This window comes from Macaca fascicularis, chromosome 1 (assembly GCF_037993035.2).
Source record: "Macaca fascicularis isolate 582-1 chromosome 1, T2T-MFA8v1.1".
Classification (NCBI taxonomy): domain Eukaryota; kingdom Metazoa; phylum Chordata; class Mammalia; order Primates; family Cercopithecidae; genus Macaca; species Macaca fascicularis.
In genome coordinates this window covers 69,050,547-69,073,345 of record NC_088375.1, presented here as the reverse complement: position 1 = coordinate 69,073,345, position 22,799 = coordinate 69,050,547, and the positions used below count along the sequence as shown (strand labels likewise).

Below are 22,799 nucleotides of genomic sequence, written 5' to 3'. Positions count from 1 at the left end.
AAGCAGCAATGCCATCAGATCCTAGGTTTTTCATTCTTCATGGGCCTGACACAAATTGGAATGATCAACCCACTATCTTCCAAAAGGAAAAACATTCTAATATAACAACCTCCATTAAAAAAAAAATAAGAATAATAATAAAAACAAAGACAAAACTGTTTTATGAGAATCTAAAAGACCCAAAAACAAATATAAGTCACATTTTGAATTGGGTGATAAACTCCTGCTGACATTAACATTTAATTTCAGAAAACTTACATTTGGCATCTGGGATACTGTGATATGGAGACCATACAAGCATCCCTCCATTGTCTTTATCTGTGTACTTTGTAGCACCTGGGGGAAAAAAATAATTACTTTGAATATGATGGATTTTATTTACACTGAAAATAAGTATAAACAAAGTAAGCTGGCCAGACACAGTGGCTCATCCCTGTAATCCCAGTACTTTGGGCGGGCGAGGTGGGCGGATCATGAGGTCAGATGGAGACCATCTTGGCTAACACAGTGAAACCCCGTCTCTACTAAAAATATGAAAACGAAAAATTAGCCAGGCATGGTGGCGGGCGCCTGTAGTTCCAGCTACCTGGGAGGCTGAGGCAAGAGAATAGTGTGATTCCGGGAGGCGGAGCTTGCAGTGAGCCAAGATGTGCCACTGCACTCCAGCCTGGATGACAGAGCGAGACTCCATCTCAAAAAAAAAAAAGTAAGCTTTATTTCAGTTTTAGTACAGTATCTGCAAAGGAGGACAAGGAAAGAAAATACAGGAAAACAAAAGGAAAATAGATTTACATTACATATAGTAAATAGCTTGTTTATAAAAATTAAGGAAATTTTACAAATGCTGGTTTATCCCTTTTAAAGTAAAAAAGACTTTCTTCAGTACATTACATATCTCTACTTGACAGAAGGTAATAAATCTGATATAAACTTCCATACATTACTTAGAGATCATCTTTAAAAACTCAAGACTTTTAAACGAGAAAGAATGCCTCAGGTACTGTTTTGCCCCATATCTAAATGGGTCAAGAGTGCTGTAATTTTTAAACACTTATGTCTGCTTTTTATTTAATTTTATTTCTTGCTAAGGGTCTGCCAGCTATTCACTTTTAAACTTAAGTTCATTTATGACATTTTACATTTATAAAAGTTTGTGCTCTGTATTAGAAGAAAAGTCAAGAAAAATAAAAATAAAAAAGGCTGGGTGCAGTGGCTCACGCCTGTAATCCCAGCACTTTGGGAGGCTAAGGCAGGCGGATCATCAGAGGTCAGGAGTTCAAGACCAGCCTGGCCAACGTGGCGAAACCCCATCTCTACTAAAAATGAGAAAATTAGCCAGGTGTGGTGGCACACGCCTGTAATCCCAGCTACTTGGGAGGCTGAGGCAGGAGGATCACTTGAACCTGGGAGGCAGAGGTTGCAGTGAGCCGAGATCACACAGCTGCACTCTAGCCTGGGTATCAGCCAGGCTCCATCTCAAAAAAAAAAAAAAAAAAAAAAAAGTCAAGGTAAAAAAGTTAATGCAATTTCTTCTTAATATAATCTCAAAGTCTACTTCTACTTCTAACTTGGAAGAATAGTAACATTTTCTAATTTCTTTCTTTCTTTTTAAAGATGTGAAGTCTGGCTACGTTGCCTAGGCTGGTCTCGAACTACTGGCCTCAAGCAATCCTACTGCCTCAGCCTTCCAAGTAGTTGGGATCACAGCTGCATGCCACCACACCCAGCCTCTAATTTATATTATTTTATAGCCTAGAAAGTCAGAAAAATCAAGCCCTATTAACCTTCATATAAATTAAGAATCAACAGCATGAAGGGCTGAGACAGCTATGCCAGAACTAAGTTACATGCCTGTAGACTCTATCTATTATTTTAATCATTCAGTGTTATTCTTCTGGTCTACCTAATTCTTAGTTGCATTTAATTCATTAAAACTATCAACAAATGAAGCATTGCTGCTACTTTTTTTTTTTTTTGAGATGAAGTTTCACTCTTGTTGCCCAGGCTGTTCAATATCACGATCTAGGCTCACTGCAACCTCTGCCTCCCAAGTTCAAGCGATTCTCCTGCCTCAGACTCCCGAGTAACTGGGATTACAGGCATGCACCACCACGCCCAGCTAATTTTTCTATTTTAGTAGAGACAGGGTTTCACCATGTTGGCCAGGCTGGTCTTCAACTCCTGACCTCGTGATCCGCCTGCCTCGGCCTGCCAAAGTCCTGGGATTACAGGAACGCGCCACCATGCTTGGCTAACTTTGTATTTTTAGTAGAGACAAGGTTTCTCCATGTTGGTCAGGCTGGTCTCGAACTCCCAACCTCAGGTGATCCACCCACCTCGGCCTCCCAAAGTGCTGGGATGACAGGCGTGATCCACTGCACCCGGCTCATCAATGACTTTTATGTGGTACTGATAATTACCATTAATAGCCAGAATTCTAAAATTACTCACATAAAATATTAAAATAATTCCGAGGTTAAACTGTAATCCTTTATAAAGTTATAAGATACTTGGAATGAAGAACATTCATTTCTAGTGGTAGGAGAACTACTACTGTAATCTCCATCTTAGAGAAGTTATCTATCAGGCAATAATATAGTACCATTCAATATTTTTATTTTTAGACAAGCATCATATATCATTACCGATCAATAAATTTTAGTTAAAAAATCATACGTTGCCATAAAATATAAATTTATCTTAAAATTCTATGTATGTTATAAGGAAAATTAAGAAGAAAAGAGAACTGAAAGAAGAAACACTACCAAAGTATTCGAAAGCCTTTTGTATTTTGTCATATCTTTAATAAAAGAGGACACAAAAGCATGAGCTGAGAATTTAGGAAAATGCCAAATTACAGTTCATTATGTGAAATTTATATTCAGTGCAAATAAACTGGCCAAGCCCTGTGGCTCAAGCCTGTAATCCCAGCACTTTGGGAGGCTTAGGTGGGCGGATCACTTGAGGTCGGAAGTTCAAGACCAGCCTGACCAACATGGAGAAATCCCATCTCTACTAAAAATACAAAAATTAGCCGGGTGTGGTTGGTGCATGCCTGTAATCCCAGCTACTTGAGAGGCTGAGGCAGGATGATCACTTGAACCCGGGAGGCAGAGGTTGCGGTGAGCGGAGATTGCTCTATTGCACTCCAGCCTGGGCAACAAGAGCAAAACTCCACCTCGAAAAAAAAAAAAAAAAGAAACTTTGAGATATCTTTTTAAAACTTCAATATTAAGATACATATTTAAGTTTTCACCCTGTAAACAAAAATACAAACACAAAATAGTCAACCCACTCAATGGTAATAAAACAAAAACCCTATTTAAGTAGGTCAGAAGCCTTTACTTAATTCATAAAATCTAACGTTATACAAAGTGAATATCCTAAACTTCAATCCTTTAATATGGAACTGATTTTGCACAATGGAATCATGACAATAAGATCATTTAAATCCTACTTAACAGAACATGAAATGCAACAAAGAAAGTTTTCCATTAAGTCTCAAGTCTTAATGGCATATCACGCTAAATATTTAAACATAATTTCCTTGCATCTCATTCTTGCCTTACAGAAAGTCGAATTAAAATATCTTCATTAAATGGCCCTTCTCAAACAGGTATTAAACTATTTTTTAAATTTTTCCCCATAAAAAAGTAACAGCTACAGGCTCGGTGCAGTGGCTCTTACCTATAATCTCAGTACTTTGGGAGGCCAAGGAGGATGGATGGCTTGAGCCCAGGAGTTTGAGGCCAGTCTGGGAAACACAGTGAGACCCTGTCTCTACTAAAACTACAAAAAATTAGCTGGATGTGGTCGCGTGCACTTGTAGTCCCAGTTACTCAAGAGGCTGAGATGGGAGGATCGCTTGAGCCCAGGAGTTCGAGGCTGCAGTGAGTCATGACGACACTACTGCACTCCAGCCTGGGCAACAGAGCAAGACCCTATCTCAATAAATAAGTAAGTTTCCAAAAAAATTCTTAGCATTGTAATTAAGGGTTCAATCTGACAGAAACTGGTATCCAAGCTGTGGGAACTAACAGCTCGTCCAATATGGGTGAGCGGGTAGAGGATACAGGAGAGGCATACATAGAGCAATCCTGTCTGATAGCAGAGAATGCCTAATTAAGCATTTCACAATTTTCCTTCCCTAACTCTGAACTGGACTCTACTATTTTCAATTATATACGTGCCAACTAGGCCCAAGAGATGACTGATACAGGAAATGAGGGGTATTTTAGTGCAATGGTTAAGAGTATGAACTATAGAGCCCAACTCCCAGAATCTGAATACCAGCTCTGCTACTTGGTAGCTGTGTCACCTTGGATAAATCTATTTAATCTGTCTGTGCCTCAGTTTTCCTTATCTCTAAAAATATGGATGATGACAGTACCTATCTGACAGAGTTGCTCAAAAATTAAATGAAGGCCGGGCGCGGTGGCTCAAGCCTGTAATCCCAGCACTTTGGGAGGCCGAGGCGGGTGGATCACGAGGTCAGAAGATCGAGACCATCCTGGCTAACATGGTGAAACCCCGTCTCTACTAAAAATACAAAAAACTAGCCGGGCGTGGTGGCGGGCGCCTGTAGTCCCAGCTACTCGGAGGCTGAGGCGGGAGAATGGCGTGAACCCGGGAGGTGGAGCTTGCAGTGAGCCGAGATCGCGCCACTGCACTCCAGGCCGGGCGACAGAGCGAGACTCCGTCTCAAAAAAAAAAAAAAAAAAAAAAAAAAAAAAAAAAATTAAATGAATATAAGTACGTGGCATATGGTAAGCATTATCTATGATTTAATTATTATTATTACTAGTATACGCTTATTGAAGACAGTTCTTTCTTAAGTTCCTTCCTTCTTTGTCCTAAAAAGGCTTCTTCTCACCGTATCAACTACAAATGAATAAAACCTCAAGGGAATATATCTCAAAAATGGCTGATGTCCTCTCTCGCCAACCTCTTGAAAATGAAATTGAGGCCGGGCGCGGTGGCTCAAGCCTGTAATCCCAGCACTTTGGGAGGCCGAGACGGGCGGATCACGAGGTCAGGAGTTCGAGACCATCCTGGCTAACACGGTGAAACCCCGTCTCTACTAAAAAATACAAAAAACTAGCCGGGCGAGGTGGTGGGCGCCTGTAGTCCCGGCTACTCGGGAGGCTGAGGCAGGAGAATGGCGTAAAAACCCGGGAGGCGGAGCTTGCAGTGAGCTGAGATCCGGCCACTGCACTCCACCCTGGGCGACATAGCGAGACTCCGTCTCAAAAAAAAAAAAAAAAGAAAAAAAAGAAAATGAAATTGAATAGCTGTAATGACCTTTATGTTTTTCTCACAATTCAGACGTGATTCCTTTCCTATAAAATAGGAGAAAGTAACATGTACTATTAAAAATAATTTATCTACCTCTTGGGATGCTTTGCATCCAGTAAGTTTTTTTTGTTGTTGTTGTTGTTTGTTTTTTTTTTTTTTGAGACGGAGTCTCGCTCTGTCGCCCAGGCTGGAGTGCAGTGGCGCGATCTCGGCTCACTGCAAGCTCCGCCTCCCGGGTTCACGCCATTCTCCTGCCTCAGCCTCCCGAGTAGCTGGGACTACAGGCGCCCACAACCGCGCCCAGCTAATTTTTTGTATTTTTAGTAGAGACAGGGTTTCACCGTGGTCTCGATCTCCTGACCTTGTGATCCGCCCGCCTCGGCCTCCCAAAGTGTTGGGATTACAGGCGTGAGCCACCGCGCCCCGCCTGCATCCAGTAAGTTTTACCTTTTTCATTGTAAAAGTCAGAATGAACTAAAACATTAAATAGACATTAACCCCATGTTTATTTTGTTTTTATCTGTAACAATATTTAAGATTATACCTCAAAACTATCTGATATTTAGAAACATTACTGAGACTCAAACCTGACTCACCAACAAAACAACCATGACTTAAAGTACCTTATCTTCTGAATAGATTAAAAAACAAACCAAAACCTAGATAGCAAGCTACCATAATTTTAAAAGACTACAGTAGCATATCAGTTCTGAAAATAAAATTGTTGATCAATTGTCTTCAGTTTTAGATAAAACATTTAAAGGTTAATCACTTTGAAATTATTAGATCTTTTAACTGGAGTCTTACATTTATAAGACTGCTGGAGAAAACCAACAACTAGGAAGGGAAAATATAATTCAATAAACTAGGATTTCCACATCAATAAAAATAAAAATCTATTACTTTTTAGATTTCCTTTAGGACATTAAAAATAAGGACTTCGAAGAAGATCATGGAACAAATATACTATATAAAGAACTTAAATACTGAGAATATTAAAATGTACTAAATATATTGTAACATTTTACTACTTATATACTAGGTTCTAAATTATATACTTAATATATACCAACTTCAAACTTGGGTAAACAAAGACTTTCCCGGGGCACATGAGCACGAGTAAGTTTCAAGAGAATCAATTTTCAGAACTTTAACTTCCCTATGTTCTCTTTCCAAAGACAATGTGCCTGAAAACTCACATGTGGTCAAATGATAAGAGGTTAGACTCATTCTACTTCCATCATCTCTCTTCACAAATGCCCGTCTCTCACTTAAAAAAAAATAAAAAGGCACCATCTCTCATGCATTCCAAATCTTACAAGAGTACATGACCCAAAATGTTAAACCCTCCAGGGTTTCAAACAGGGTGTCAGGAAAACACTCCTTTAATCAAGGCACCATAACTACTAGAGTTTTAATCAATTATGCATTAATTGTAATAACTCAAGCCAGAAGAGATGTAACACTCAGAACCTTACTCACAGGTGATCAATAAAGCACTTTATTTTATTTTACTTTATTTATTCATTTGAGACAGAATCTCACTGTCGCCTAGGCTGGAGTGCAATGGTGCAATCTCGGCTCACTCCAACCTCCACCTCCCGGGTTCAAGCAATTCTGCCTCAGCCTCTCAAGTAGCTGGGATTACAGGTGCCCACTACCATACCCAGCTAATTTTTTGTATTTTTAGTAGAGATGGGGTTTCGCCATGTTGGCCAGGCTGGTCTTGAACTCCTGACCTCAAGAGATCCACCTGCCTTGGCCTCCCGAAGTGCTGGGATTACAAGCATGAGCCACTGCGCTGGCCCAATAAAGCACTTAAAAGCACAAAAAAAAAATTATATAAGATAAAATTCTGTGGAGAAAATGCATGGAAATGACTTCAAAGACGAAAAGGAACAATGTAAACTTTCAGAATGTTAGAAGCTTGTCTACATATTTTACAAAATAGTACTATTACATCACTGTAGTATTTATATTTAATTGGATACATTTAAAATAAAGATATAAAGACTTCATTATCAAAGTATTAATATTTTCAATACACTACAGATTATATTTTTCAACTATTTAAACTCAGTGACAAGTAATAGATGTTGACTAAAAATATGTAAACCTTTTTTCAAAATTATTTCATGGATATGTAAGTAAAATATTTTGAAAACCACTGCTTTATATACAGTATTTTTCGCTTAATCTTGTGATATTCTTAACATCATCATCCTTTTACAAACGAGAAAACTAAGGCCTAGAGAAGTCAGGTGGTTCATTCAAGGCTATTATGCCATATTAGATTAAAGGCATATGATAAGAAATAGGCTCTACACACAAAAACTTTTCTCATGAGGTAAGTACAGTTAGTAGGCACTAAATAAAAGTTGGGAAGATCTAGTGAACAATGGAAAGAAAATAATCAGAAATATAGTTAGTAAAGACATTATTAGCAATGGTTTCATAATTAAGGTAAACTGTTCCTAATCTCTTAACTTCAGTAATTCCAGTATAAATCTCAATTCTTCTCATATTTCCTAAAATAATCACTTTAATAAAATTTTTTTTTTTTTTTGAGACCGAGTCTCATTCTGTCACCCAGGGTATAGCACAGTGGCACCATCATAGCTTACTGCAGCCTCAACTTCCTGGACTCAAGTGATCTCCCACCTCAGTCTTCTGAGTAGCTGGAAGTACAGATGTGGTATGCCACAACACTTGGCTAATTTTTGAATTTTCTGTAGTGACGGGGTCCCACTATATTGCCCAGGCTGGTCTCAAACTCCTGGGCTCAAGCGATCCTCTCACCTCAGCCTCCCAAAATGCTGGGATTATACCCATGAGCGTTGGGATTATACCCATGAGCGATAGCCCCTGGCCAATTCATTCTTTACCTGCTTAATTTTTATCATCATCACTATCACCTTTTCCAATAAAATTAGCCTACATAAAAAATCCTAGAAATTTTTCTACATTCTGATCACAGCAAATTTTACAAACTCAGCACCCAAGGCATTTTTCTTTCAAATGACTTCTAGAACTATGCGTCAACAATCTCCATAAAGATGGATTGAGTGGTTTAGGAGACAAAGATAATGAGAAAGAGAAGAGAGAGGAGCTAACCATGTCTCAATTTCCATAACTAATAAATATCTTTTTGGCAGGGTGCAGTGGCTCAAGCCTGTAATCCCAACACTTTGGGAGTTCAAGACTAGCCCGGCCAACATGGTGAAACCTTTTCTCTACAAAAATACAAAAAAAAAAAAAATTAGCCGGGCACGGTAGCACGTGCCTGTAGTTTCAGTTACTCGGGAGGCTGAGGCAGGAGAATTGCTTGAACCCAGGAGGTGGAGGTTGCAGTGAGCCAAGATCGCACCACTGCACTCCAGCCTGAGTGACAGAGCAAGACTCTGTCAAAAAAAACTTTTCGTCTATTATTTTTCCCAAGGTAATGTGTTTATATTCCCACCTAATTATATTGATGTGAAAAACACAACAGCACAACATTTATAATAAAATAGATCAGCAGTATAATGTTGAATGGCAGAGGCCCAGTATTTCCCTGTAAAAAATGCCCAATAACTGATAATCTACGTTTGATTGATAAGATTAGCCTTTAACAGGTAAGAAAAGCCCTTGTAAGTTTAAATGGTAGTCAGTTTTAATTATGTCCTTGGGTTCGGTATGCTTCTGGAGAAGACTCTTAAGCAGAAAATGAGTAAGTGAAGTTAAAGAAAGTGATGTCTAGCCTTATTCTAATAATAAAATTAAATTAGTCTGAGTAAATAAATTGAAAATATGACTTTAAAGACTTTAAAAACATTTCAGTGATTTTTTTTCTCCTCAAATATTCTATTTGGGTTCAAAATAAGCAAAATATTATTGTGGATTAAGTTGGTTAACAATGGTCACGTAAAACCACATTAATATTATTCTAAGTGATTATTCTCAAAATTTGGAAATTTGTTCCAGTGTTCAGTTTATCCTGAAACAAAAAAGATGCTTTCCAATGATTAGATCAATGCTTTCCAATGTAATGCTATGGCATGTACAAGTTTGTTCCAGCATTAAGTTTGGCTCTTAAGCACAAGACTCCTAATAAAACTGTATATAGTTGTCTATGAAATAAATATTGACTCAGAAATCTACCCATTGGGGCAAATAGATAGATATACTAACTTAAGAAATAATTGTAGCTGCTGAGGTGGAGACTCCCAATGAAAGCTCCAAATCAGAAAGGTGTGAATACATCCAGAATAATTCTTCATAATTACAAATTTTAATCTTTATAGAATTACCTGCCATATGCCCATCATTTAATCCTGGTAAGAATTCCATTAAATAGTTTTTATAGGCTGGGCGCGGTGGGTGGTTCACACCTGTAATCCCAGCACTTTGGGAGGTTGAGGCAGGCAGATCACGAGGTCATCAGCCTGGCTAAGATGGTGAAACCCCATCTCTACTAAAAATATAAAAATTAGCTGGGCATGGTGACGTGTGCCTGTAGTCCCAGCTACTCAGGAGGCTGAGGCAGGAGAATCACTTGAACCCGGGAGGTGGAGGTTGCAGTGAGCCGAGATCGTGCCACTGCACTCGCCACTGCACTCCAGCCTGAGAGACAGAGCGAGACTTCATCTCAAAAAAACAAAAAAGTTTTTCTAGCCAGGAATACTGAGGTGCAGGGATAGTGTGTGTGGCTTGCTCAGACCACAAAAAGAAGAGTTGGGAGTTAGGAATTCAGATTTTTTTTTTTTTTTTTTTTTTTTTTTTGAGATGGAGTCTCACTCTGTCGCCCAGGCTGGAATGCAGTGGCGTGATCTCGGCTCACTGCAACCTCAGCCTCCCAGATTCAAGCGATTCTCCTGCCTCAGCCTCCCAAATAGCTGGGATTACAGGTGCGTGCCACCACGCTCGGCTAATTTTTTGTGTTTTCAGTAGAGACGGGGTTTCACTGTGTTAGCCAGGATGGTCTCGATCTCCTGACATGGTGATCTGCCCGCCTCAGCCTCCCAAAGTGCTGGGATTACAGGCATGAGCCACGGCACCCGGCCTGAATTCAGTCTCTTAAAGCCAAAGTGTGCTCCTTCCAAATGTCAAGTAAACCCAGAGGGAGCAGAGTGGTGTGAAAGTGCCATTCACCTACTAGCAACATCAATAAAGAAAATTAGCTTCATAAAACATTTAAAATTACTTGAAGCCCATCAGTATATACACTGATAGTCTTTAAATAAAATGTATTCCCAGCCAGTCATTTAGAAGGCAACCCAAATCTAGTGAACACTCTTGCATCACTGTTTTCACCTATTAAAAATGAAACTGTCGTGACAATCATTTTAACACTCATTACTTTTTATCCTCCTCACTTGGGACAGGAGGAGGAGCTGCTATCTGAAATCCAAATGGTTGGTAAATATCATTTTGCATTTCCTAACAGGTAGAGGAGGGACAAAAAATACACCTTTGTATTCTAATAATTAAACATTCTGTTTCTCCCCAGGAAAATACAAGGAAACTCCTTAATATCTAACATAGAAATCGAAGGTCTGACACAAACGCAATATTATGAACGGGCACCGGGCAAAAAAACTGACGAACTGTAAGGAGGGAAATAAAAAGGTGGGCCCCTCGGAAAGTCTGTCCAAAGCCTGAACTGAGAAGGGTCTCGGGCAGGGTGGGGAGAAGGAAACGCGCTCCACTCCGAGAGGCTCCAGCAAGGGCGCCTCCATATGCGGAACTCTCGCCCAATCCCCGCACAAGCTGAAATCTCGTGACCGCCGGGGAGCCTGTTTGGAGAAAAGTAGACAGGGAGCCCGCAAGCTGGGTTGGCAGAGGACGCTGGAACCTGGCTGCTCGGGGAGAAAATGTCTCCTTGGCAGCTGCAGCCACTGTCCTGTGGTCTAACTTCCCAGGGCTGGCTGGCGAGCGAGGTGTGCCTGCCGCTGGCGTCTCCCCACCCCCTTCCCCCACCCCTTTCTCTCCGCGGCTCCCGCACTCCGCAGAGCTGCCGCGACCAAAGCTACACCACCTAGCCAAAAAGAAAGAAAAGAGACAATCCCCGCTGCGCGCGGGTCGGCAGGGCTCGCCCTTGGCTTCCCCAGCCGGTGACAGCCGCCCTGGCCTCCGCCGCCCGCCCCGGTGCCGAGGCAAGCGAGGTGGCAATTGACATTTGCACGGTTCGTCCACACAGTCTGCACGCCTGCTCCTCCAGCCCGCGGCCTCGGACCCTGGACTCCGCCAGGGGCCGTCTCCCTCTGCTCACCCCGACCCCGTTCCAGCTCAAGGGTCAGGAAGGCGATGCCACCAGCGGGCAAGTGGCCTCCGAAGGGAACCATGTTAACCTTGCAGTGCACACATCTGCCCACACTCCCAGTGTCACAGCCCGGCCAAGCCTGACAGCCTCCCCGCCACGGATGTCTGCCCAGCCCAAGCCCACATCCCCTCCCGGCCCCATGCCTGGACCCCTAGCCCGTCCACCCCAAACCAAGCCCAGGAAAGGGAAGATAAGATTTTGCTTAAGCAAATGTATCTACCTGGATCAAATTCAGGGATCCGAGCTTGGTATTCGGCTCCGACTCTCATCCCAACATCTGCAAAGCAATGCCAAAAAAATATATAAAAAAATAAAAAAGGAGAAAAGAAAAAGGAAGAGACACTTAATAAAAAATAAAAATCTCTAGATGGAGGAAAGAAGCGGCGGGTGGATGGGAAGATATTAACTCGGGGCACTCCAGGAGATGGCAGTGGATGGGGGCGGGGAGGGGGGGCAAGGGCGGAGGATTGGTCGAGGGCGGAGGGACGGGGGTCGCGGGGGTGCTGCTGCACTGCACCGGGAGTTCGAGGCTACCGCAGCGCCCGGGCTCTGAGGGGAGGGAGGGCGGGAGAGCGGCGAGGGGAGGGGGCTGGGGGAGGGGAAGAGGGAGGGGGGCAGGCGGGCTGGCGGGGAGGAGTTCGAGGCTACCACCGTGCTCGTCGTCGCTGCTGCAGCCGCTCTCGGGCTCCGAGTAGTGCAGCCCGCCGTTGGTGGACGAGGCGCCGCTGCCGCCGCCGCCTGCCGGGCTCTTGGCGCTGCCGTTGGCCGACCGGTTCTTCCCCAGTAACTCGGGCCCTTTCTCCATCATGCCGGGCATGGTAGAACAGGGGAGGGGGAAAGGTGAGGGGAAGAGGTAGGCGTCAGGGTGAAGGGGGAGATGGCTTAGAGAGCTGGCGGGAGGGAAAGGAGGAGGAGGAGGAGACGGCGGCGGCGGAGGAGGAGGAGGCTGTTAATATGGAGCCGCCATAACCGCCCCGCTCCGGCAGTAGCGCAGTCGCCTCACAACAACCCGCCCCGGCCCCGCCTCTCTCCCCTCCTCCCTCCGCCGCCGCCCGCCCCGCGCAGTCCCGGGCGCCCCTAGGCCGCGCCGCGCTCTACGCCGCCGCCGGTATCACTCCGCCCCGCAGGGAGGTTCCGGCCGCCTGGGGGGAGGGGAAGGGGGGAGGGGCGGGGAAACCCCGCTCGCCGGCAGCCGGGCCACCCCAACGGAGTGCTAATAAAATCGCCACCGAGGCGTGGCTGCCGCGCGGGCTTTCTTCCTAGGGGGCGCTCCGGAGCGCGGGCGGGAAGTGCACACGAGGGAGCGGGACTCTTTGCCCTCTCTGGGCGGAAGGAACGCGGTCATTCTGAGAAAGGACGGGCGCGACCCGACCGGGCGACTGCGGGGAGCGGCCCCCCTCTGCGCACCCGGCTGTAGGCACGGTTCGGAGTGCGGCCGACCTCAGATGTCTGGACGGGCAGTCCGCTCAGTTTCCCGGTGTTCACCGGAAGCCTCGAGCTGGGGGCGCGCGCTGGGCCGCCGTGCAGTCGCGCAGTCTAGCTGGGCGGCTTTGGGGCTCTGAGGCCCAACCGGCGAAAGAAGTAGACTCGGCTCTAACGATCTCCACGCTACAATTTTTGTTTCTGGATCTCTGAAGTGGGGCCCAATTCCCTAGAGAGAGTGTGGGGATGACGGGATGAGTTTCCGGGGCTGAGCGATGCAACTGTGTTTTGCTGAAGCCCTTCTCCCTCATCCTAACCCTACTGTCTTATTCTTCCCACATTTCTTTCTTTCTTTCTTTTCTTTGATGTTTTAATAGCTGGGGAGTGAGTGCTGTGAGTGATGGGGAGATAAGATGAACAGGAGACCTGGTCCAGACACGTTTTCATTTCTCGCGGACCTGCGATCTCCTCTTGGAGCGCTGGGGGAGAGGGCGGAGTCCCCCGGCGGAGGCGAAGCTAGAGCTGCGTTCTGGCAGCGTTTCCAGCCTGGAAGGAGATGTGCTCTGTAATGCTTTTCTGAATTGCATTCGGCGAAAGGAGTAGGAAACTGCGTTTATTCCTTCACCAGATTTGAGGGCGTGTGCTGCGTGCCAGGCTGCCTGGCATTGGGGGCTGTTTATGATTTTCTTTTCCTTTTTTTCTCATTCCTTTTTTCCCCCCTCACGAATAAGTAGAAATAAGTGAGGATTTAACTGCCAGCGTCTAGTATGCAGGTGTATGCTGAGCGGTATTGGGGTTCAACAGATACTCTCCAAATTCTTGAAAATAAAGATTGTCTTGTAATAATTATATTATGGGTCAATCCAGAGTGGATCAAACCAGAAATGAACGTCTCTGGCCAGAGCAAACCTTACTGAAAGAAATAATATATCTAACTCAGGAATTGAGCCAAGAAAACCCTGGAAAGTGAATATTTCTAAAGTGAAGTGTGTGTATACAAAACTATCTGGTTCTGGTAGTAGAGATAGTCTCATCTCTCTATTAAAGCTTAATGTGATTCCATTAAATATTTGAATCATAAAACTGGACCTTTTATTCTGTTCCTTTTCTCAATAAATACAATTCTGAATATTATTTTAATTCCCGTATAGTTTTCCTACAAGGAGAGAATGCCCTGGCCAAATGAAATGAATAGCCGTTTTCCTTGACGGTCGTATTTTTCATTGCAAATTAATACACTGGTATATTGGTTTTTATGCAGCAGCTTCTAATGAACATGATTCAGCTTCTTTGGTCCTGTAACACAAAAGCTAGACCCTGTCAAATGCTACTCACACTGAGGCCTCTGAGCCAGCCAGCTTTCTAACACCCACCGTTGTGGCGCCGCATGCACTTTCCTGCAAAAAGGAATCTGCATATAGATCAGGAACCAAAACATTGGAAAGATTTGGGGACCTTTGTAACTTCTGTTTATTAGCAAAACCAGTAAAGTGAGAAGATTCCCCCTCGAGCACAGCACAAAAGGGCAGACGCAGAGAAGACTGCATTCCACGGTTGGGAACAGAACCTGGGCCAGGGGAAAGTATGGCATTTTTTTAACCTATTTATTATTATTATTATTTTTTTTTTTTTTTGAGACGGAGTTTCACTCTTGTTCCCCAGGCTGGAGTGCAATGGCACGATCTCGGCTCGGCACAACCTCTGCCTTCCGGCTTCAAACGATTCTCCTGCCTCAGGCACCCGAGTAGCTGGGATGACAGGCATGTGCCACCACACCCAGCTAATTTTGTATTTTTAGTAGAGACGGGTTTTCACCATGTTGGTCAGGCTGGTCGCGAACTCCCCAACCTCAGGTGATCCGCCCGCCTCAGCCTCCCAAAGTGCTGGGATTACAGGCGTGAGCCACAGCGCCCGGCGGCATTTCCTAAAAAGGAAAGTATAATAGGTTTCTGTTTTGTTCCTGAAGAAAAGGAAAGCACCTGAAGCTGGCCTGGTTCTGAATAATAATGGGCCTTAAAATGTTTCCCAATAGCTAACAAGGACTAATATACAAAGAGAAAAGGTCTAAGGCGAAATCTTGGAAATGCCTGTCTGTAACGGGTTAGAAGAGGAAAAGCAGAAGCTGGATAGGGAAGAAGAATGCTTTAGAATGCCTTAACAGGCCGGGCGCGGTGGCTCACGCCTGTAATCCTGGCACTATGGGAGGCCGAGGTAGGCAGATCATGAGGTCAGGAGATCAAGACCATCCTGGCCAACATGGTGAAACCCCATCTCTACTAAAAATACAATAATTAGCTGGATGTGGTGGCGGGCTCCTGTAATCCCATCTACTCAGAAGGCTGAGGCAGGATACTCGCTTGAACCCAGGAGGCGGAGATTGCAGTGAGCCAAGATCATGCCACTGCACTCCAGCCTGGCGACAGCGAGACTGTCTCAAAAAAAATTAAAAAAACAAAAAAGAATGGGTTAATAAGCAGTGTCCACTGATGCAGAATCATGAGAAGGGCTTAAGAAAAGACCTTTGGATTTAACTAGAAAGCTGTTGTTGATTTTTTTGGCTGGTGTTTTACTGTGTTTTTAAAAGTTTTACTAGTTGCATATTTTAAATTTGGAACAGAATACTTTCTCGTAGTTACAAAGTCAAAAGATAGGATGTACTTCAGTATTGTACTACAGATCCCAGCAATGCATAAAGGCAAGGGAAAATGTGTAAGGATTGGAAAGAAATACATAAACCTGTTATCTAGAGAAAGCATGATAGTCTATCATTTTATACATAAAATTACAGTCATCTACACACTTAGTATTAAGTGATTTTAAGCAAGTTGCTGGATACAGTTAGCTAGAAAAATCAATTGTATTTTTATGTGCTAGCATTAAAGAATTAGAAAATGAGTTTTTAGCCAGGCACAGTGGCTCATGCCTGTAATCCCACCAGTTTTGGAGGCTGAGGCAGGCGTATCACCTGAGGTCAGAAGTTTGAGACCAGCCTGGCCTACATGATAAAACCCTGTCTCTACTAAAAATACAAAAATTAGCCAGGCATGGTGGTGGGTGCCTGTAATCCTAGCTACTCAGGAGGCTGAGGCAGGAGAATCGCTTGAACCTGAGAGGCAGAGGTTGCAGTGAGCGGAGATCACGCTATTGCATTCCAGCCTGGGCAACAAGAGTGAAACTGCATCTCTAAATAAATAAATAAAATTAGCCAGGCATGGTGGTGCACGCCTGTAATCCCAGTTACTCGGGAAGCTGAGGCAGGAGAATCGCTTGAACCTGGGAGTCGGAGTTCACAGTGAGCCGAGATCACGCCACTGCACTCCAGCCTGGGAAACAGAGTAAGACTCCGTCACAAAAAAAAAACAAAGAATTTTTTAAAAATTGATATACAAATGCATCAACAATTTCAAATACCTAGTGTTTGAGTTTCCTATGGCCATTGTAACAAATTACCACAAACTCTGTGGTTTAAAACAAACTTATGGCCAGGTGTGGTGGCTCACATCTGTAATCCCAACACTTTGGGAGGCTGAGGCGGGCGGATCACGAGGTCAGGAGATTGAGACCATCCTGGCCAACATGGTAAAACCCCGTCTCTATTGAAAATACAAAAATTAGCTAGGCGTGGTGGCACGTGCCTGTAGTCCCAGCTACTCAGGAGGCTGAGGCAGGAGAATCCTTTGAACCCGGGAGGCAGAAGTTGCAATGAGCTGAGATAGCACCACTGCACTCCAGCCTGGGTGACAGAGCAAGAATCCGTCTCAAAAAACAAAAACAAAACCAGAAAGAACGTATGCTATCAGTTCTGGAGGCCAGAAGTCTGAAGTCAAGGTGTCAACAGAGATGTGCTCCGTCCAGAGGCTCTGAGTAAGAATCTGTTCCTTGCTTTTTCCAGTTTCTGATGTCTGCTGACATTTCTTGGGTTGAAGCCACATCACTCCAGCCTCTACCTCTCTTATATAAGGACAATGTGATGACATTTAGGGCCCACCTGGATAATCCAAGATCATCTCCTTGTCTCAAGATCCTTACCCTAATCACATCTGCAAAGACCCTTTTTTCAAATAAGGTAACAGTTATAGGTTCCAAGGATTAACACCTGATTTCTTTGGGGATAGGATTCAGCCCACTACTATTAGGAATAAATCTTTTTTTTTTTTTTTTGAGACAGAGTCTTGCTCTATCGCCCAGGCTAGAGTGCAGTGGTGCGATCTCGGCTAACTGCAAACTCAGCTTCCTGGGTTCACGCCATTCTCCTGCCTCAGGCTCCTGAGTAGCTGGGACTACAGGTGCCTGCCACCGCGCCTGGCTAAGTTTTTTTTTGTATTTTTAGTAGAGACGGGGTTTCACCGTGTTAGCCAGGATGGTCTCGATCTCCCGACCTCATGATCTGCCCGCCTCGGCCTCCCAAAGTGCTGGGATTACAGGCATGAGCCACCGCACCCGGCTAGGAATAAATCTTATGAAAGATGTGTAAGAACTCTATACTGAAAATTATGTTATTGAGAAAAATTACAGAAGACCCAAATGAATGGCTATACTCATGGATTGGAAGACTAGATATTCTTTTTTTTTTTTTTTGACACCGAGTCTTGCTCTGTCACCCAGGCTGGAGTGCAAAGGCATGATCTCAGCTCACTGCAACCTCTGCCTCCCAGGTTCAAGTGATTCTCCTGCCTCAGCCTCCTGAGTAGCTGGGATTACAGTCATGTGCCACCACGCCCGACTAATTTTTGTATTTTTAGTAGAGATGGGAGAGATGGGGTATCTTTTTTTTTCTTTTTTTTGGGGGGGTGACAGAGTATTGCTCTGTCACCGCGGCTGGAGTGCAGTGACACAATCTTGGCTCACTGCAACCTCCACCTCCGGGTTCAAGTGATTCTCCTGCCTCAGCCTCCCAAGTAGCTGGGATTACAGGTGCCTGCCATCATGCCCGGCTAATTTTTGTATTTTTAGTAGAGATGGGGTTTCACCTTGTTGGCCAGGCTGGTGTCGAACTCCTGATCTCAAGCCTGCCTCCGCCTCCCAAAGTGCTGGGATTACAGGCGTGTGCCACCATACCCGGCCTAGAGATGGGGTTTCACCATGTTGGTCAGGCTGGTTTCGAACTCCTGACCTTGTGATCCGCCCGCTTTGGCCTCCCAAAGTGCTGGGATTACAGGCGTGAGCCACCGTGTCTGGCCTGGAAGACTAGATATTCTAAAGATATTCTTCTAACCAAATTGATTTAGTAGATCTAGAGTAATCTCTACTAGAATACCAGGAGGGTGTGAGAGTGTATGTGTGTGTGTGTGTATTAAATTGCAAGCTGATTCCAAAATTTATATGGAAATTGGGAAGGTCAAGAACAACCAAGACAATCTAGAAAAAGAACAAAGTTGGAGGATTTATACCACCACATATTACTGCTAAAGCAGCTATAAAAATTATTGTGGTACTGGCGTAAGGATATAAAATAGAAACATGGATCTGTATAGAGTTCTCAAACAGATGCTTATGTGAACATTTTATTTATGCAAAGGTGACACTGTAGTAATGTGGAGAAAAATTGACATGTCAATAAGTAGTGCTGGGGCAATTGCATATCATGTGGAAAGAAAGTAACCTTGATGCCTACTCATACTGAAAAAAAAAATCAAAATACGTTGTGGACCTCAATGTAAAAGGTAAAACAATAACACTTTTATAATTTTAGGTAGTCAAACATTTCTTAAATAGGACAGAGAAAGCACTGTTTATGCCTGTCATGGTGGCTCTTACCAGTAATCCCAGCACTTTGGGAGGCAAAGGTGGGCATATCACGAGGTCAGGAGATTCAGACCATCCTGGCCAACATGGTGAAACCGCATCTCTACAAAAAATACAAAAATTAGCTGGGTATAGTGGCATGCACCTGTAGTCTCAGCTCCTCAGGAGGCTGAGGCAGGACAATCACTTAAACCCAGGAGGCAGAGGTTGCAGTGAGCTGAGACCATGCCACTGCACTTCAGCCTGGACAACAGAGCAAGACTCCATCTCAAAAAAAACAAAAAACAAAAAAACTACTTATAAAGGAAAATATTGAGCATTCTAGATACAGAAAATAGTATGGGAAAGACAAAGAATATGGAATTAAGATGTTATGTCAGAGAACTAAAAATGGTTTTGTATTCCTAGAACATGAAGTGAACCCAGAGTTAGGCAAGTTGTGAGTCACATTAAACCTTTTATAGCATTCAAAAGGGTTAGGCAATTTACAGATAATGAAACAAGATCAGAGCGATCTAAGCAGGAGATTGGGTCCAATTGGTATTTTAGATGGAATAGAATTTGCACCCCCCCCCCCAAAAAAAAGGAAGCTATTGAAGTAATCAAGAAATGATGAGTCTTAAATTACAGCAGTGGTAGCAAGGCTAGAGGCAGGGACAGATAGAAATATTTAGTAGGTAAAATTAGCAAAATCTGGGGACCAACTAAATAAAGAAAGTCGAAAGGAAGGGATGAATTTAATCTGATACAAGGATTTTGGCTTAGGTGTCTGGAGAGATGATTGTGTCAACAACTGAGATGATGAATACTGAATATTTGCCATTTTACAGGACAAGAAGGATGAGTTGCCAGGTATGGTGGCTCACGCCTGTAATCCCAGCACTTTGGGAGGCCAAGGCATTCAGATCACCTGAGGTCGAGAGTTCGAGACCAGCCTGACCAACATGCAGAAACCCCATCTCTACTAAAAATGCAAAATTAGCTGGGCATGGTGGCGCATGCCTGTAATCCCAGCTATTCAGGATGCTGAGGCAGGAGAATCACTTGAACCCGGGAGGCAGACGTTGTGGTGAGCCAAGATGGCGCCATTGCACTCCAGCCTGGGTAACAAGAGCTAAACTCTGTCTCAAAAAAAAAAAAAAAAGAATGAGTTTATTTCTGGATATACTGGGTGCTCCATAGTGAGATATCCAATATGCAGTTGGACATAAAATTAAGATCAGCGCTGGAGAGAGAGGAGTTGCTAGTGATTGATTGTAGCTAACCAAGGTTGTAAGACCTGTCTTAGTCCATTCAGGCTGCATAACAAAATACCTCAGACTGGGTCATTTACAAACAATAGAAACTTCTTTCTTACAGTTCTGGAGGCTGGTAAATCCAAGATCAGGGAATCAGCAGATTTGGTGCCTGGGGAACATTCTCTGCTTCATAGATGTTGCCTTGTTGCTGTGTCTTCACAAGGCAGAAGAAGCAAGGCAGTTCCCTTCAACATCTTTTATAAGGGCACTAACGCCACTCATGTCTTAATCATTTCCCAAAAGGCCCCGCCTCTTAATACTATCACATTGGGTATTAAGTTCCAACATATGAATTTTGGGAGAATACATATATTCAGACCACAGAAAGACCTAACTAAGTCACACAAGAAGAGCATACAAGATGAAAAGTATAATGAGCTGAGAATGAAAAGCAAGGGAACACCAATATCAAAGAGTCTAAAAGAGGGGAAAAAATCCATGAAAGAGAGTGAAAGGAATTGAGAAATAGGAAGAGAACTAGGAGAGTGTGCTTTACTGAAACCAGGGGTATAGAGAGATGCAAAGAGAAACAGGGTCACTAGGCCAAGAGAGGTTAAGACTCAAATGCTTATGCAAGTAAGAAGTCATGAATTATTCTGGTAAGAGCAACTTTACTGGGATTACTGGGCTGAAAAGCCAAGCTGCAGTAGATTGAGAAATGGAGTAAGGAAATAGGAACGAAAAATGTGAGCCTACTCCAGCAACGTACTCATATGGGTAAGGACAGGAACACACACGACAACACATAGTGTCTTGAAGCAAAGTAACTATGGAGATACAGCCAACAATATGTATATATCTAACATTTTATTTATTTATTTATTGAGAAGGAGTCTTGCTCTGTCACCCAGGCTGGAATGCAGTGGTTCGATCTTGGCTCACTGCAACCTCCACCTCCCAGGTTCAAGCAATTCTCCAGTCTCAGCCTCCTGAGTAGCTGGGACTACAGGCGCACACCACCATGCCTGGCTAATTTATATATATATATATATATATATATATATATATATATATATATATTTTTTTTTTTTTTTTTTTTTGAGACGGAGTCTCACTTTGTCGCCCAGGCTGGAGTGCAGTGGCGCGATCTCGGCTCACTGCAAGCTCCGCCTCCTGGGTTCATGCCATTCTGCTGCCTCAGCCTCCCGAGTAGATGGGACTACAGGCACGCACCACCACGCCTGGCTAATTTTTTGTATTTTTAGTAGAGACAGAGTTTCACCGTGTTAGCCAGGATGGTCTCAATCTCCTGACCTCAGGTGATCTGCCCGCCTTGGCCTCCCAAAGTGCTGGGATTACAGGCGTGAGCCACCACGCCCAGCATATATATCTAACATTTTAAAGTTGAAGTACAAATGCTGTTTCCCCACTATTATCATTTCCCCCCTGTTATCAGATGGGTGTTTAAAGCTACAACTTTATGTTAAAAAAAAAAAAAAAAAAAGGAGTAGTTAGTAAGTAATTGGGGTCTGTGTGTTTAGAAGATGCTTTTTTTTTGAGACAGAGTTTCACTCTTGTTGCCCAGTCTGGAGTGTGGTGGTATAATCTCAGCTCACTGCAACCTTCACCTCCTGGGTTCAAGCGATTCTCCCGCCTCAGCCTTCTGAGTAGCTAGCACACCCGGCTAATTTTTGTATTTTTTTAGTAGAGACGGGGGTTTCACCATGTTGGCCAGGCTTATCTCGATCTCCTGACTTCAGATGATCTGCCCGCCTCGGCCTCCCAAAGTGCTGGGATTACAGGTGTGAGCCACCATGCCCGGCAGTAGATGCTTATTCAATGTTTGCTGAATTGAACAAATTGAGTTCTAAATGTAAGCTTCTAAAATATTTTTCTGTAATAAAATTAAAATTTTTATCTGTATTTTTGTTATTGCTGTTATTGGTTTTTAGCCTTTAAAATTAACACACACGCACATACATATAATAGGATGTATGAGAACTTTTCTTTTTTTTTTTTTTTTTTTTTGAGGCGGAGTCTCGCTCTGTCGCCCAGGCTGGAGTGCAGTGGCCGGATCTCGGCTCACTGCAAGCTCCGCCTCCCGGGTTCACGCCATTCTCCTGCCTCAGCCTCCCGAGTAGCTGGGACTACAGGCGCCCACAACCGCGCCCGGCTAATTTTTTGTATTTTTAGTAGAGACGGGGTTTCACCGTGGTCTCGATATCCTGACCTTGTGATCCGCCCGCCTCGGCCTCCCAAACTGCTGGGATTACAGGCGTGAGCCACCGCGCCCGGCAAGAACTTTTCAAAAAGAATGAAGCATGTCTATTTATACCAATATAGAACAATCTTAAAGATATTTTAAGTAAAAAAGTCAATGTTCAAATATAAATAAAGCATTTACATATTTTCATGTATATTTGTGTGTGTATATATTCTTTCTAGCTGCCTATATATGTTCAGAATATATATGTTTTTGGTTTTTTTTTTTTTGAGATGGAGTCTCACACTGTTGTCTAGCCTGGAGTGCAATGGTGCGATCTTGGCTCACTGCAAACTCCACCCCCCAGGTTCAAGTGATTCTCCTCCCTCAGCCTCCTGAGTAGCTAGGATTACAGGCACGCACAACAACGCTTGGCTAATTTTTGTATTTTTAGTAGAGATGGGGTTTCGCCATTTGGGCCAGGCTGGTGTGGAACTCCTGACCTCGTGATTCACCCCCCTCGGCCTCCTAAAGTGCTGGGATTACAGGCGTGAGCCACTGCACCCAGCCTCAGAATATTTTTGAAAGAGTACAC

General features: G+C 43.7%; 1 protein-coding gene across 17 annotated transcripts in view; it reads right to left on the bottom strand.

The window, feature by feature from the left end:
• Nucleotides 1–12,599, bottom strand: part of RCOR3 (REST corepressor 3) — a 58,755-nt gene extending 46,156 nt beyond the window's left edge. For 9 of the 17 annotated variants that reach the window (XR_012432762.1, XR_012432768.1, XR_012432771.1 and 6 more), the window contains exons 1-3: nucleotides 12,245–12,599; nucleotides 11,817–11,873; nucleotides 259–336 (exon numbers count right to left, since the gene is read on the bottom strand). Coding sequence is in view for 10 of the 17 variants with exons in the window: in XM_005540746.4 (XP_005540803.1) it covers nucleotides 259–336; nucleotides 11,817–11,873; nucleotides 12,245–12,413 (304 nt within the window). In the remaining 7 variants the exon portion in view is untranslated. The remainder of the gene's footprint in view (nucleotides 1–258; nucleotides 337–11,816; nucleotides 11,874–12,244) is intronic. The other 8 variants (XR_012432767.1, XR_012432770.1, XM_074035712.1 and 5 more) reach the window with 1 other exon arrangement.
• Between the last annotated feature and the right edge of the window lie 10,200 nt (nucleotides 12,600–22,799).